Genomic DNA, 17,877 nt, shown 5'->3' with positions numbered 1-17,877 from the left:
ATACGAGCTAATAGGTTGATATAACTGGTGATTTATCCAGTAAGGTCAGGCTGAAAATGTTCTTTGATGGTTTTGACTGAGTTTTCATAGAGCATATGTCATGGATGTCATAGGGCACTAGAAGGAAAGCTATGGCAGACCTGTGAGTATGTAGTCTAGTCTAGCTGTGGGATGCAATCAGCGATGCATTATTTGATAAAGTTCTTCACAATTTATTTACAGAAACTGTAGCTCCTGGTCTATAGAGTTGGCATAGAATTGTGTACAAAGCAAGGCAAAAAAACAAATCAGAAATGGCTTGTTAATGAGAGAGCTTGGAGACTGCTTTTAGTTGACACAAAGGTTACGGTAACTCACATAACCACTCTTTTTAATGGTGTTGAACAGAAGAGAATCTCACAATGCATTACATGTTGAAGTTGAAGTGGATTGACTACAACAGCAGAAGACATGTTCTGCACCGGTTCACCATGAAGAGGAATCTGAGGCTATAGTCAGCATCGAAACAGGACACGCTGGAAAAGATTGAACAATCCTTGCCTTGTCTTTTTCCACTGTGTCTTTTTTTCCCTTAGGCTCATTTACTTATACCATCAGGCCCTTGCATTAACCAATATTGTTCAAACAACTATTCCAATATGCAGCGAGTTTCAAACAGTTTTACAAATGGCATTTATTGACAATCTTGGCTTTTTTATACAGTACCAGTCCACCATGAGAAGCAAACAGTGAGGCACACACAGAGAAACTATGGACTGATCCTTTATGGCCATGAAACTGACATTTCTGACACATCCTGCTCACTGAAAATAAAGTGAAGGGAAATAAAGAGAAAACGCTAGCTGATCTTATCTTAAACCTATCATGTTGGAAACATATACGAGAAACCGGCGATGACCCTGATGTCAGCCTGAAAGAGTGGGCCGTAGCTGGATTCGAATCAGAGAACTGTTCGTTTTTTTTCCCTGTCTTTGTGCTTTTAGAGAGTCAGAACTGAGAGCGGCTCTCCATCCATCACGGTTACATATCCCTCGCTTATAACATGCTGACAACAAGACTACTACAGTCAGTGAACCTTCTGCATCTACTAAATAATAAAACACACAGTTACACACACACAAACACACACACTGCCATCCTCACAGATAATAAAATGCCTGATGTGTGACAGATTTCCTTTTCTTTAGGGAAAATGATCACATACCTCCTCCCATCTTGAACCCGTTCTCCTGAATACACATGGGCAAAATAATGCCATCATATAACAGACATATCCTTCAGAATATAACCAAAGAATCTAAATCAAGGCTTCCTTTCAGAATCCTCCTCCCGTTATTATGCACAAATACCGAGCTAACTAAAAGGAGAGTTATTCCTGGCCTGCACAAACTGGACAGTGTTTATTTAGTGCCCGGGTTCTATTGATTGTGAACGTACTGTCCAAATTGACAAAGACTGACGGAGTGTAAATGTGATGAGTTGCTCAGAAGTGCATGAAACCAAGCAGTCTGTAGGAGACCAGACTTTTTTTTTTTTAGTCCATAATTGCATGGAAGTGTCTCTCTTAGACCGATCCACAGTCAAGGTGTCAACTACTCTGAAGAGATATGAGTGGGCAAATTAATTAAGACTCACTGGAGAAGCTCTAGCCCGGAAAAGCTAAGTGCAAATGCAGATATTAGAAGGTCTCAAGAGAAAAAATAGGAATTAAGGAAAAAAATAGTAGCAGGCACTATTTTTTGGCTGTAATTTTTGAAGACTGGATTGTAAGTGAGTAAGTTCAGTGCAATTTGAGTAGTTTTTATAGTAAGATTGTTTTTTTTTTCCAACTAGTATGAAATTTGCATTTCTGAAATGTCATTTTATCTGTAAATGCCATGGATGCATTCAGGCTTGTTAAAAAAAAATAAAGGTTTTTGTGCATACAAGCAAATACTCCGGAAAACAATTATCTTTATAGAAGAAAAATGGCCTCACGGTTTATTCAGCTAGACAAACTAGACAATACTACAAAAGCTTACACAGAATTTCCTCCACATGTTAACTGACAGAAAAATACATTGTGTTTGATGTTAAGGTGTAAAAACTGTATTGAGGTTTTGCAGAAACCTGAACAGCCACAAAAAATGCTAGTCATTGTGACAAACCAAAACTTAACGTGACAGTGTTTTCAACATAGAGGCAGGTTTGCCAAAGAAAGTGAGGATCTGTTCGACTAAATTAGTCAAGACAAATGCACCGTACATTATTGTGCTATATGAATGATTCAGCCATGCGTTCAAGAATGTTTCATATTCTTAAGTAACAAGAACATCTGCATGTCATACCCAAAGAAGAGCAAAAAGAAAAACAAACTTGCTTATGCAGTATAAGAAAGCTTTGCACTATGCCTTGGCAGAACAGACAATCCTTGCTTCAAGTCTGTGCCAATGTATTCTCTTGATTTCTTGGTTCTATGCAAATTAGTACAGAAACAACCTTCACGGCGACAGTCGGATGACAGACAGCTCTCTCCGTAGTGTGTGAGCCGTGTCTATGATCGCTGGTGTCATGTACACAATGCTACATCCACAAAACAACTGAACTGAAGTGCTAAAATTGTAGAGTAGACTATGAATCACACGAATGTACGTTACGTCAATTCGTTTCCATTTTTTTCTTTCGAATCAATGAATGACTCAGTGATTCATTTCACTACTGACTCACAAACTATGCGGTATTTGCTACGCCTGCACAGAAGCTGCTGGTTAAGTACCGCAAAAAAAACGTACGCCACAAATTTTTACCTCTACTAAAACTGGCTTATCAAAGTCAATCAGAAAATGTCATGTGCCGCATATTTTAGAGCAATGAGAAGTAAACAGCAGCAGCATGTGAACTTCTACTTGTTTGTCAAAGCATTTTATTTTTTTTATTTTTCCTTTTATTCGGTTTAAAAAACAACTGTGTGGTTTGTGTATTTTGTTTTCGTCTGTCAAGTCAACTCGTCTACTCAAAGACAGCCACCTCTGGGATTTGGGAAAAGCACTCCGAGGTTCAGCAGTTTGTCATCGTACGCAGTTTGTGAATCAGAATATGTCTGATGATTTTTTTTTTTTCCCTCAAACACGGTGTGAACTTGAAATACTCAAAATGGGAAAAGTATTAATTAGTTATTCTAATTAAATTTTAAAATGCTTGATTGTGATTGGGGATTTCTTTAGGTTCTAGGTGTGGGAATAGGGTTTGTACATTGTGTCTGATATAAAGAGTCAGGAATGAAATATAAGCCCTTTTTGTGACTAAATGTTCATATATAATGAACAGATTTTAGAGAATATCTTGTCTGAAGCTAAGATAGAGATAGAGAGAGATATCGCAGGCAAATGCAGGCAAACATCCCCAACAATCACCAAAATAATCAGCTCACTCCAAACAATAAACTCATCAAAAGTTTCCACTCTTCCACTCCTTTTGTTGTTCTTGGCCGCAGGTCCTTGACGCGAACGTTGGCATGAGTGATTGAAGCTGACGAGAACACAGCAGTGTCTGTTTGTGTGTGTATTCTTGTGTGGAAAATTTGATAATAGTCCTTATTGATGCTGCTGATCGCCCAATAACCTGGCTGTCGGCATGGCAACAAGGGCAGATTAGAAACAGCAAAATGGGCCTGGAGGGCGCTGACCCGATTAAGGGCAAGATGTGAATATCTGATTTAAATATCTGATTCTCGTTAGGAAACATCAGTCAACTCAGCCCGAAGTCTCCGCAGGCCTTCTCTCAAATGTCAGACATGGACCACGCCACTAGCACTCCCACTGCGTAAAGCCCAGATCTGGCACACTGCCTAGAGCAAAGCACAACCTTCTCTGTTGCAGAGATGCAGAGGAAAAAGGTGCAGTCGCACTTCAATGAAATGAAATGCTGGCTTGAGCAATCAGAAGCTCCATTCTCTCTCTGTGCTTAAATGGATGAAAGAGACACATTATCAACAGGGCCAGAAAGAGGAGCTGGGACAAAACCAAAGAGGGTCTCAGCAAAATGTATGAAAGCCTTGACCTCTCTATCTTTCTAACTTATATAACAATATCATTTGAGGTATTACAGGATTTACATGTTTACTGTGTACCACTAATATTACATTTACAAATATGTGTATTTAAACAGGTATTTTAAACAATGTGAAGATTTTAGCAAAACAGCATTTTTTACCGGTCCAAGCGAGATTGAAACAAAAGGATGAATAAATGTAATATCACCCTTTTACATGAATCCTCCATTTTAGGTACATTTTGGCATGAAAGATGTACACTTTAGTCCCATAACATTCACTCAACCTTGTTCACAGTTTGGCAATTGCAGAAATGAATATAAAATCAAACAATTTTTCAAAATTCAGCAGATTTTTTTATAAAGACACGACGCATGACATGATCACAACACACTTTGAGCTAAACAACTTTAGACTCATGTACGACAAACATAAGTACAGTTCCATTTAAAAGAAAGAAAGATATTTAGAAAAACGTCACAGCAAAATCAAGCATTTTTGACCGCAGCAATGATAAAAAAAACTCCCAGAAGGACTGCCTGTTACCTGAACACAGTCAACCCTGCAAAATATTTGGAATATCCCAAAACAGAAATCTGAATTTCCTGAAGACCTTGGGAAGAAAAAAAAGTACATTCTCTCTCAATCTTTTATTTATTTTTTAAATGAAATCTTGACTACCATGCAAACATTTTCTAATCCAAATCGATTTTAAGCAAATGATCAAAACGGGATTCATTTTAATTATTAATGACATCAGCATGAATATTCCTTAAAAGTATTTTGTGTATTTGTTAATTCTATGCTAAGTTTCTCAATCTGTTCAAATTAATCATGTTGCATTCTATCCTACTGAATCCAATCAGCAAAGAAACCCTGTAAAAAAAATAGAATAAAATAAATGTTGTCTGAAATTGGTTGATAAATTTTTGAATGTTGGGTTATAAAGGCAAGTTCTAACCACAATCAGGGAATCCATATATCAGAGGTAGCAGCAAAACAACAACAACCACAAACAAAAGGCCTGGAGCTACATAGTGACTATACAAGAGACTCATTTATTTCACTGATAGTCTGTGTATCTACGTTACACATGAGGTGACTTCTAGTAGGTTGCATTAAAAGAACTCGTCTTACCTTGATGAACATCTCTGGGCGCAATATTGGAGATACCGTTCTTGCCGTGCAGTTGGGTAACGCAGCAGTCATCAGTGGGTGGCAGCAGTACACTGGCACTGGGGTCCAGAGAGTGGTTGTGGGGGGTAGCAGGAAGTATTGGCACTGGAGGCCCAGCATTGGGGCACACACAGCCAGTTTGGGTGATTCCACAGCCTTCACTCTCTTTACCAGAGCCGGAACGGAGGCACTCCTCAAACCAACGGCACAGCACGCCACAGGTAAACTGGCTGGAATTCTCATTATTGATGAGCAGAACTTCCACTAGTCTGAAGTCCAGCGTTTCAGCAGACAGGGGTCCCTTCACTTCTTCCGAATCTTGTTTGGTCTCTGCAGCGAGGCACAACTGCACAAAGTTCTTATCAAATTGCAGGAATGCATGAGGACCAGGCACCTGGCATGGTTCTATGGATTCCGGTTCGGGCAGCGCCTGTCCACACGTCTGGTTGGCGAGGTAATGGTCCAGGGGCAACACTAGCGGTGAGAAAGCTAGGCAAAAACCGGCATGACGGTTGAAGCGGAAGTAGAGGGTGTACTTGGTCGGATCGGGGTTCTCCACGGTCCACGAGCAGCCAGTTCTCAGGCCGTGTGGGCCGGGGAAAAGGTCCCTGAGGGAGAAGGAGCCGTACAGCACCCCTGCCACAAGGGAGGAGCAGGGGGAAGCCTGGCACAGCGGCACTGCCACCCAGGCCAGGGTGAGAAGGGACGACAGCAAACGCAGACACAGCTGGGCAGCAGTGTTCATCCTATGTCATTTGTCCTGTCGAATGACAAGACAAACATCAGACGAAAATAAATAAATAAATAATAATTTTTAAAAATGTAAATATAACAGGCTTAAAAATATTTTCTGTTGTCATTCAAATTTCTAAATTAACTCTGTCAGAAAATGCAATCAAACAGAAGGCTGTAATAATTAAATATAACACACAAAGATATAAATTAACACATGAATTAAGTAACAGCATATTCAGAAAATACACACTGACAGGCTGGTGTGATGCAAGATGCTGTTACTAACCTAAAATAATAAATTATTTTCTAACAGCGCACCTCAAGGGGTTCTGTTTCCATTATACAACAATGATTTGCCAACAACTACAACAAACATTTAGAATTAAATTTAATATTGTTAAAAAAAAAAATTAAATAAATAAATCTTGCTACATAAATAGGCGTGGATAAAGGAAAGTATGTTACATCCTTCAAAATTCAGGACTGCAGGACAAGCAGAATAATAATATAATTATAATAGCATTTTTCAATAATATAATTCTGATGTGTGAAGGATGAATAAAGACACTAAGAGACAGAAAACATACAAGGAACAGAAAGTTAACTGTTAAGAAAGAAAACTGTTACTTGCATATCAGATTCATTAAGAGATTTACCCTGGTAATCCTCTCTAATCTGTGCTGTGGAGCAACTGAGCAAACTGCTTTGTTTAATATCAAGTTCATAAGTAAACAGCCTCATGATAAAGACAGATGCGCGTAAAGATATTAGTCTGTGAGGACACGAGAAGAGCAAGGATAAACATGGACAGACAGAGGTGTGTAGCGTGCGAGAAATGGCACAAATCTGACCACTTTAAGTGCTCCGACAGTGTTAATAGAGAGTTACTCTGTAAATCAGCCGGCCATCCTCTCCACTCTGTCTCTCACTCTCTCTCTTCATTTCACTCTCTGTTCCTGACTGCATTCTTTCCTCCATTCATTCATTTATCCCTGGCTGCCTTTGACTCTTAATTCAGCTCCTACGCCTCAGCTTCACCTCTTCATTCACTCCTGATGCACACTTTCTCTCCTGCTTAATTACATATGGCCACTAAGCTGTATTAGCAGGCAAAAAGCCAACGTGTCAGCTCCACCACCACATACCTCCATTTCTCTCCATCTCTCTGACAGCTCATGCAATTTTTCACCCTCCCTGGGTTTCCGTGCATCCCTCCCTGGATCAATAGATGGACGTGCATGACTCTGATTTTTTTTTTTCTTTTTCTTTTTGCTTCCCTCCAGCTTGTTTGTCATTCTGCTACACCTCCCGCTTTTCTTTTTCTCCCTCTCAATCACACTCACGCTGTGATTGCTGCTGTCTCCTTCCTTCCTCTCTAGTTCTACAACTCCTCCTCTGCCGCTTGCTACATCAGCCCGTAGCCGTTGCTCTTTTCGTTTGTAAGCAGGCCAAACGCCTTTGTGCTTCGTCAGAGTTCACGCACGCACGCACACATACATTTAGAACTTGGCAAATTTGCCATTTAAATTCAGATTCCAACGTTGCACAGCAAAAAAAAATAGCAAAGCAATGGATTATGAGCATAATATTAAAAATCCAGTGTGTTCCTACACAGAATCCTACTTGTATCAGCATGTGGGCTGCAATTAGCAAATATCAGACTTGTGGGAGCTCTTAAAACCTCTTTAATTTTGTTTTTCATACGATTGTTTAACTTGCAGCACCAGCACATGGGGTCAAAATCATATTCAATTCTTACACCAAATAGATTATTGGGCTTTTTATGTTAATGTGACTTTTCTCTCCACAGTACCGTTTTTGCGCCAGTGGTTTTGTACTTTCTCTAGAAACTTTCTCATTGCTTTTGACCAAATATGAGGTGGAAACATGTAAAAATCCTTTGCCATCCATCATCATGTGAAAAACCAAAGAGCGGAAAATAGTGGCAAAACACCCATACACACACTAAAATATGATGGGGATCATTGAGTCTGTTCTGTAGACAGTGGTCCGGGGGGTTCTTGTGAAGATTGATGGCATCAGGCTGTATTCGTCGCTGAGTTAAGCACATGTAGTGAGAAGTTAATACTGCAGTATATTGGTATTCGGATCAGGATTAAGCATTGCTCGAGTGGTTACATACGAAGCTGGAGTTTGGTGGCATGAATTCTATAATCGCAATGCATTATTATTTGATGCAACCATAATATTTTCCCTTGAAATTCACGTTTTAGGCAGCCAGCATACTACAGAATGCTAGTAAGAAGTGTAACCGATATAAAGTGCTTGTAAAAGCAATTCATTAACAACAGGGCACTGGGATACACACCACTTCAAAACCCACTTACTTGGTCACCACTAAAAAGCTAATTATATTCCAATTAAAGTACATACTTAAATATGTTATTTTTCTTATACCACAGTCTGTCGCACAAGAACATCTGGAATCTCCACAAGATAAGCTAGTTCCTGTAATCACTTACACTGTGGCAATGTTCTTTAAACAGTCATTCTCTTGTTTTGCTCTTTCTCTCCGCCTTGAAGTCCATCCTTGTCCTACACAGGGTCACAGGGAACCTAGGAGACACCCTGGACAGGGTACAAACCCATTACACATCCAATCATATACTACAGACTTTAAAGAAGCCGATCAGGCTACAGTGCATGTCTTTGTACTGGAACCTGGAAAATCAAGAGGAAACCCCTGAAGCATGAGGAGAACATGCAAACTCTATGCACACACACACACACAGTGGAGGTAGGACTCGAACCACCAAAAGGTGAGGAGGTGTGAAAACCTTTGTCAAACATAAACACACTTTGTTAAATATGAATACATTTTCCATCCAGTTATTATTAGCCTTAGACTGAAGTGAATGAGATGTTACTATAGAAACAATCAGAAGAAGCATTTAAATAACTCCATGAGTTCATTTCCAGCCAGCACTACATGCACAGCCAAACTGTTATAGAACATTAATCAACACCTTCCGATCAATCAAAAACAAGAATTCAACAGAGCTGTGGTTCAAATAAATAAATCAGTGTGAAATATATAATTGAATCGATTGGTCCAACAGAGCCAATTTTTTTTCTTTGTCAGCAATTAGGAGTGTATAGTTTTCTAAGGCAGTGCTTATTCCAGGGTCTGATTTTTTCTATGTCACTTGATTCTGAGGTAAATGCTTTCAACTATAACAGTTTGAAGTGACCATTAACCGATGAGGGCTTGGGCAGCCATTAAACCACGTTACACGACTTTGATTGAGTATATTGGCTACATTAAACTGCATTGTGTGCACAATTTAGTACATTGGTGCATGACAAAAATATAATAAAACAAAGTAAAAATACTTTCTATGGCCGGTCCAGACCTGTCTGATGCAATTTTCAAATTGCAGATACAGCATTTTTCTTTTTTTACTCCTGCCTGAGCCTATAGGACACTATTTCCTTTTTGACACTAAATATGTATAAAGCAATATGGTGTAAAAATAAATGAATAAATATATATATATATATATATATATATATATATATATATATATATATATATATATATATATAAATTGTTTAGCAGCTAGCAGCTAAATATCATGACTGAATCCCAATTTGGTGAGTAAGACTATTAAGACAATAGGTAATATTTGCAATATATGAGATTGAATTTTCTATTTGTTTTCTACATTATATAATTGTATATACACTCAATATTAACTTTAATAGCCATACCTGTAAACCTGCTCATCTAAGGCATTGTCCAATCAGCCAGTCATGTAGACAGCAGCATACAACAGTGCATGCAACCATGCGGATATAAAAAATGTGAGTGAATTCACTGACTTTAACCGAGGCATGGTTGTTGCAGCTAGTTGGGCTGATGTCCTGGGACTTTAACACACAATTTTGTCTGGAGTTTACACAGAATGGTGCAAAAAACAGAAACTTGTACTGAGTGAGTGACAGTTCTGTGAATGGAAACACGTTTATTTGGCCAGATTGACTTAAGCTGCCAGGAAGGATATGAGTACTTAAATACAACCATAGTCAGTGACCAGAATGTAAAGTAAAAAGTTGGACAATGAAAGCCAAGTCTTCAAAATAACTACTGATACATACAGTATTTTAAGCTTTTGTTTAAGCTTCCAGCTTACATTGCCATCTCTAGATATGATGATCATAAATTATGCAGGAATTATCTAGGATTTTAGCACAAATCCTGAGTTGCCTCCACCAGGAGGTTAATACTTGAATATGAATATGAATATTTAGTAAGATATTAGTATATTTAGTCAGATAATGACCCGCGAACGTATATCCAAATAGATTCCATTGATTCTTTCGCATTCTGCATTTTATCCATAAAAATAAACAGCAATATACTAATCATACAAAATAATACTTCAAAGATATTTGAGCTATTAGAAGATCTACAATACGTAATTTGGAAGGAAACAGTTGAGCACAAAGCAAGCATAATCAATCCTTAGCTAGTAATGAATATTTCTATACATAGCCTTGAAGGAGAGCAAAAAGTAAATCAAAATAGATCTCTAATCAAAACTAGAGCAGCGATGGGGAAATTACTTTCAAGTACGTGAGCACTGAGGCATAGCAGTCATCACTGACCGGTGGCATCATTAAGCTTTTTAACCCGTAGTTTCTGTTTTTAAATCATAACAATGTCCGCAAATTAAACCTTATATCCTTCACCTTTTTGTAATGAAAAATAATTTGAAGAGTAATATTCATGTCACAGCTCAGACGACTTTACAAGAGGAATAACAAGGTGAAGTAAAGCTGTCAAAAATGACTGGTCTGGTAAATTTTAGTCAATGTTACAAGACCTCCGTCTCTGATTATTTTTATATTGCTGCCCATTAAACTGGAGGATCCACTTATGGTCGAGCTGGAGGTGAAGGTGAGGTGAGAAGTTTTAACAAGGAAAGGTGTGAATGGTGTCAGGCAGGTGCTTTGAAGACTCTTAAAGTTGTGAAAGCAACAAATTATGAAGGAGACACAGGGCTCCAATGTCAAGGAGTCCTGGGCAAGAAGCATCACAAAGTCAAACCACATGGTGGCTTTATACAATAGCTTACCAAAGTTTTAAGGTTAGCTTGACCTATCTATCTATCTATCTGTCTGTCTGTCTGTCTGTCTGTTTGTTTATTCATTGTACATGGGGTAACAAGGAGCCTGAAATCTATACCAGGACTCCTAGGTGCAAAGCAACCTCCTAGGTACAAAGCAAACATGCTAACCATTAAACCATTATGCCCTCTTATTTATTTGCTTGTCCATCTTCATGTTTGTCACATTTTCTTTCACTTCAATGTTATATATTTCATTGAAGTAGTATAATATCTATGACTATACCACCCAGTTCTTTATTTGTGCTGGCACAAGTAGAACCTGCTGGTATAATCACTTCATTTCTAATTGAAATGAAAAAAAATATATAAATATATAATTTGCTTGATCACACCCATGTTAATATAGCAATTTCTTTTTCGTCTTCTTCTTAATCTCTGATTTTTTTTTCCAACTGATTGACTATATTTTGCTTCAGTAACCACTGAAAAAATACAATCTGATTGGAAGCTTCAAAATTCTGAATTTTGTGGCCAGAGAAGAGAACAAATGATGAGAATATCAATAATATACAGTATAGCACTGCAGTTTTGTATGATGGTTTGTTTTTCTGTTATTTTTTTGCCATTAGACATACCTTATATTACAGAAAAATGAAAAATATGTGGAATTCATAACTGCAGACTTTTGAGGTACAGCCATACTACTTAATTCATTAAAAATGGTTAGATTCATAGAGCTTTAAGATTTATCAATGAGCTATCAACTAGACATGCTTATTTATTTATTTTTTGTGCCACTGTCCATCAACTGTGCAATGAAGGTAATGCAAATAAAGCCGCCACTTTTCAGGTCCTTCTGGCTCCACATACACAAACACACTCACACACAGAAATGTGTATTAATATACACTGAAAAACATTAGCCACTACCCCTCCATCTTGCCCTCCAAATAGCTCCCTCCCACTGCACGCCTGCTAAGCCACGCCCCCACTTGTTACATCACCCTTTGTCCAGTCCAGTCCCGGCCTTTGACTCAGTGGATGTGTGTTTTAAACAGCACTTGGTCTCTAGAAGTAATGGATGGAATGTTGGGTGACAAAGGCCAAAATGAGGAGCTCTTCTGAGGGATCAAAGAGTCAGCAGTGGCTCTCAACCCAGCTTACGTAAAGCTCTAATGACCCTTCAAACACACAGGCTGAATAGACACAGACAACTAAGTCAGGTTAAGGACACACACAATGATTTGGAGAGCCATGTCAAGAGGCCTGCATGAGGCTGCAAACAGGATTTGCAGAGTGCTTAATCAAGTGCATGTACATGTCCATAATGGCCTGTGAGGGATAGAGAGGGAAATGAACAGATGAGGTAGTTACTTTTTAGTCCCCATTTAGTCCCCATTATGCAGTTATGTCATTTGGCTAAAATGTGTTTTATGATCTCTCTTTGGTTTAAACCCCAGTATTTAAAAAGTTATTAGTCTCATTTTCAGCTTCTGTCAATCTAAGCAACATCCCAGCAAACAAGCTTTTATTGGACCATCAGTCTCTTGTGTAAAAGTGGGTTTTGATCAGAAGTCCATGGTGGCCCAGCAAGAGGCTGACCTTGACTGCCTTTTTTTCCTCCTCCCTCACTTCTTACTCCCTACTCGAGGAAGGAGCAAGATAAGGAATAATATGAAATTTAAAAAAGCATTTATTTGTAATAACACAATTCAATATCTAGTGTATAGTTAAGTGATAAAAATTCTCTGCAAACTATTAATTTTCTATCACAATTTCTCTTACACTTCATCATTATAATAATAATAATAATAATAATAATAATAATAATGATAATAATAATAATAATAATAATAATAATAATAATAATAATAATAATAATAATAATAATTATTATTATTATTATTATTATTATTATTATTATTATTATTCATTTAAATCAGGTACAAATCAGTTGTAGTGCCTATGATTTTCATTTTTTCAGCTAATTTGCTTAATCTATTTTTTCCCCCCATACCAATCCATACCAATTTCCAATCCATTTATTCCACAGAGGGTCAAACTCAGGACACGAGGCAGGGGACACAATGGATGGGGTACCAGTCCATCATAATCACACATATATATATATATATATATATATATATATATATATATATATATATATATATATATATATATATATTTGTGCCAATATTTATTAATTAACTAATAATAAATAATAAATATGTGCCAATATTTATTAATTAACAGGAAATAAAGCATGCTTGTTATATAAAGCCTCTAGTTTGGTGCTTTAATAGAGCTCAATTCACATAAATGTGTGTTATATATAAATTTACATTTACCTACTGTATTTAATGTATTATTCACTTTTCCTCTTGGACATTGTTTATACTTTCAGAATTGCATATTGACCAAATCCATAGTAATCTATATAATTAGAGACTTAAATTGAATGTGTAGCCCGGCAGTGCTCTCATCAGCAAGTCATAGACAGACCAGTATTTTTATTTAACAGTGCTGCAAACCTACAGTGAACCAATTTATTTCCTGTGTGCAAAACAATAGCGTGGACCAACAGCAGCCAAAGAACTGATTTTTCTTGGGAATGAGAAGCATGATGTGAAACAAAAATCACTCCTGAATGAACTGAACCTGAATATAGTGCAATATATAGTTAAAGGCTGGCCTATCTGTATTTTATTTATTTATTTTGTTTTAAATCTGGTTATTGCATCATGCACTAAACAACAGCCCGTCCTCATCCATTATTAATAATCCCAAATGCCTCAATAATGATCTTATATAAATGATTAGATGATCCAGAACCAGCAAATTCGACATATAAAGCTTATCTTTATAGCTGAGGCTTTCTTCCTTCAGGGACAGCTTACACTGGTAGTAGCCTACTAAATACAGCATTATGTCCTTAATCTGTGTCCTTAAAAAGGTGTACACACAGCATTGCACATGATAAAGTAAAGATGCTGCAGTTCAGTTTAACACATGATTGTGTGTGTGTGTGTGTGTGTGTGTGCGCGCTTGTTTGTGTCTTTCTGTAGCTTTGATTACAGCAAACAGCCCCCATTATTGGCAGGTTCAGTTAATATTCGCTCTCGAGTTAGACAGAGTTTGATATTACTAGCCTGCATTAGCTGTCATTAATCAGACCCACAGTGGTGTGATCAAGTATCCTTTCCAAGCAACCACTAATTAAATACTTAAGAGCAAATTAGTGTTTTTTTCCCCCCTCCATTCAACTACAGCTTGCTATTTTTACTTCAGCTTAACTAAACAGCACAGATGAGAACAATCCTCCCATTTTGGATGACCGATAGTTTGTTTCTGGTTTTCTCTCAAAGCTATAATTTACCAAATTGCTTTGTGTGCATTGCAGCCTGGTAATGGGTATCATAACTAATTACTCAGACACCTTCACTCGCTACAATTATTTCCAGTTTTATTCCAGCAGTTTTTTTTTATATATTTAATTTCACAAAGCTTACTGTTTGAGGTTAAGGTTAAAGCTCAAAATTTAGGCTCACCACATTTCATTCTGGGTCAGAGCAGAGAGTCTAGCCTACCTAAACCACCGAAACCTGACCCACTTTATTAGTCTGGGTATAAACCCCTCAGCACAAAGCAGTCAACAACAACAAAAAAAGAGATTGTTCCAACCCACAAACCAGGACACCTGGTGTGAGACAGACCTGAACCTAAACTCCTCCTGCTCATCAATATTATCACTCACCCTTTGTAATGCTGCTGAATGGGATTAGGAATCAGGGATTAAGACTACTGCACTGCCCCCGGGCAATGTCTGGCCAAACCACGTTCCAGAATATCTAAGGCTGTCCCCTGTGAGAGAAAGCTAAAAAGGTTCATTTCTAGTGCTGCAAGGTCATCGAACAACTGTATTACATTTTTCAGAGCACAAGTGTAGTTGAAGGCTATTTTACCTCTACCTCTGAGGCCCACCTAGCTCTTCCATCGACACGCTTACACTCCCCATTAGGCTTACCATGCTTCGGCTATTGATTTATTCATTCGCGCTGCAGGTGGTTAATAAGCAGCAAAGCAAAGGGAATGGAGTTTAATTTTTTAGGGACAAGAGACACATGGAGGAAATTGCGGCAGCATGAAAGACAGGACGACTACAGGCCTGAAGGTTACTAATTCTCATCAACAGACTCAATGAATCTAGGCTCATTTGAAATGTTGATGTATTAAACCTTTACCAAGGTTTAAAACATTTACCAAGATGTATACCATGAACTCTGTCCACCCTCCAAGAAATGTATTCATCCAGAATGAAGGTAGTATCACTCTGGACCACACACACATGGCACATACCCTCTTTAAAATTTTACCCCCTGGTCAGTGCTGTAGAACAACAAGCACCAGGACAGGTTCTTCCCCCGGGCCATTCACCTGTTGAACAATGAATCTGCCTCTGAACTCCACCCAGTGCAAAAAAAAAACTACACACTACAAACAAATGCAATACTGTAATATCTCATATATTATATGAGATATGTTATGTTATAACATTTTTGTTTATATTTAATGTTAATGTTTTAGGTCTTTATGTTTCTGTCTTTCCCCAGCACCCTAAAAATTTCCTGTGTGTGAGCGTACTAAGCATATTGTGATTCTGATGTTAGGTAATTAGCTTGCTTTTCATTGGCTACTGTATTATGCTCTCTGTTGTCAATGTAGCATGCTATGCTTGATGTTTTCTTTTCCAGATCTTTGGCACTGAAAAATCCACGGATGTTGCAACTGAACTTGCACACAGCTAAAACTTTGACCCTGTTTTTATATCTATAACATTCTTTGACAAATCTGCTTTTTAGAGAAGACATGTTTTAGCAATACAGTCTTTATTTACTTTCAACACATTCATATTCATTCACATATTTAAGTAAAATTGTGCAGGATAAGCCAAACTGAACTAAAATTTTAGACTGGATTTTTGTAAACACTGATTTTCATTGTGTCTGTGTTGATAAATGCTAATCACGTGTTAAATATCGAGTGCACATACCCAAAGTTAGGTGATACCCACAAAACAACAGAAAAAGCTAGTGCACAGAAAAACCTCTGAGGCAGAAGATAAAGTACTTTTGACTCACGTCTGTAAGAATAAAAAACATACAATTTAGCAGCGTATCCAGTTGAGTCACTGCACTGAAATAGACCACAACGTGGAGAGAAATTACAGAGGTGAATTCAGTTTCTTCTATCCAGTGCAGTATGATTTTTATGATCTTATTCGATTGTTAGAATCTTACTGGAACTCTAGGTGTTATTTCATTGGAAATGTCAGGCCGTGCTTCTGGGGTTTAAAAAATCCTTAAGAGTATTTAATGCTAATGCTGTGTTCAAAATAATATACCGTATATGGCAGAATTTTTAAGAGGTTTGGTGGTATGTTATTTCAAAACAGATCGTAAGTGGTTGGTGGTTTAATGTTCGTTTTGCGATCAACACCCCCCAAAAAAACATCACTAGCCTGTTTGCTGCTCTCCAATCATTTTGTTTATATTGTAAATGAATGTTGACCAGTCTGCGATGTACATGTACATATGAGCCAGATCAAATCGCAAGACACAACTTGTTTAGTAACAAATATCAGTGGGAAACAGTGGGAAAGTGCAATTGTTAAAAACATCACACAGAGTTTCCATTTAGACCTGAATAACAACCCAAACGGAATCCATTAAAAATCCCATAGAAGTGGTCCTAAAGGATATCTATGTCTTGTCCTTATAAGACATTTCCACTAGGAAACTTATAGGTATAGTTCCAAAATTTGATAGAAATTCCAGTTTAAAAGGTCAAAAGAAAATGGACTGACACAAAAACGGAGTAAAAAAGTAATACTGCTAATCAACAGTTTTTCTGCCACCGGGGTGAGCTAAACCATGACAAAGCTTTTTAAATTTGACCATTGCCGTGTCAAACGGAGACGATTTATAAGCCAGCTTTCAACGTATTTGGTTAAAAAAAAATAAACTGTCCTCTGAAATATCTAGTGCCATTATGTGCTAACTCTTCCAGAAGTAATTAATGACAATTTTACAATATTTTATATAAATGTAATACTTCTATAATGTTATTTAGGCCTACACAGGGTTCTCCAAGTTTACAAATGCAGTAACCTGTCACAAATAATAAGATTCAGAGCTGATCAGTCAAGGTTTATATTAGTTAGTCTTCACACACTCAAGAGCAGATGTAGGTAGTGAAAGTTTTCCAAATTCACAAGTTTCCAGGAATACTGAATACACCCAAATGAACGACTTACAGATTAAACTTTGTTCATATCCACCACGATGCCCAGTATTCGGTGAATAAGACATTGCAATTTCTCCAGTTCAAGTTAATTCCACTTTCTTCCACCAGCGAATGTCATGCTAGGATCAAGTTGTTGATTACATTGTGAAATAGATATTAGCTTAATCCAGCTGGACAAGTGGATAAATACAGATTGCCATGTTGATGTTCACAGATTAACTTTGCTTGAATCCTTAAAACAAAAAAGAACATGAAAGAAAAGTGAAAGAAAATTTGAGAAATTTAGAATTTATGCAACCAGGATCCTGGAATTTTGCAGTATTTCCAGAATGCACGTTTTCCAGAACTCCATATAATTGAAAACACTCCTTACTCATGTAGAAAGTTTTCCCAGGTGGCCCCACACACACATCAGGAAATTACCCTTGCGCTTAATAACATGATCCGCCTACTGATGCAGGGCGTGTAATAAATAATCGATTGCGCCCAGCAGGAAGTGTGATGTATTGGTGGTCAGTTAAGCCATCTCAGCATTTCTTC

At 37.6% G+C, this 17,877-nt stretch overlaps 1 protein-coding gene across 15 annotated transcripts in view; it reads right to left on the bottom strand.

The window, feature by feature from the left end:
• adgrb2 (adhesion G protein-coupled receptor B2) overlaps nt 1-17,877 on the bottom strand; it is a 389,817-nt gene that overhangs the window by 295,458 nt on the left and 76,482 nt on the right. For 14 of the 15 annotated variants that reach the window (XM_058404654.1, XM_058404659.1, XM_058404647.1 and 11 more), the window contains one exon: nt 5,168-5,966. In XM_058404654.1, the coding sequence (XP_058260637.1) occupies nt 5,168-5,951 (784 nt within the window). In that variant the 5' untranslated portion in view covers nt 5,952-5,966. Of the gene's footprint in view, nt 1-5,167; nt 5,967-8,424; nt 8,531-17,877 lie in introns of all 15 variants that reach the window. The other variant, XM_058404648.1, reaches the window with a different exon arrangement.

The sequence above is a fragment of the Hemibagrus wyckioides genome, linkage group LG12 (genome assembly GCF_019097595.1).
Source record: "Hemibagrus wyckioides isolate EC202008001 linkage group LG12, SWU_Hwy_1.0, whole genome shotgun sequence".
Taxonomy (NCBI): Eukaryota; Metazoa; Chordata; class Actinopteri; order Siluriformes; family Bagridae; genus Hemibagrus; species Hemibagrus wyckioides.
The sequence above is the reverse complement of the archived record's forward strand: the minus strand, read 5'-3'. Positions and strand labels throughout refer to the sequence as shown.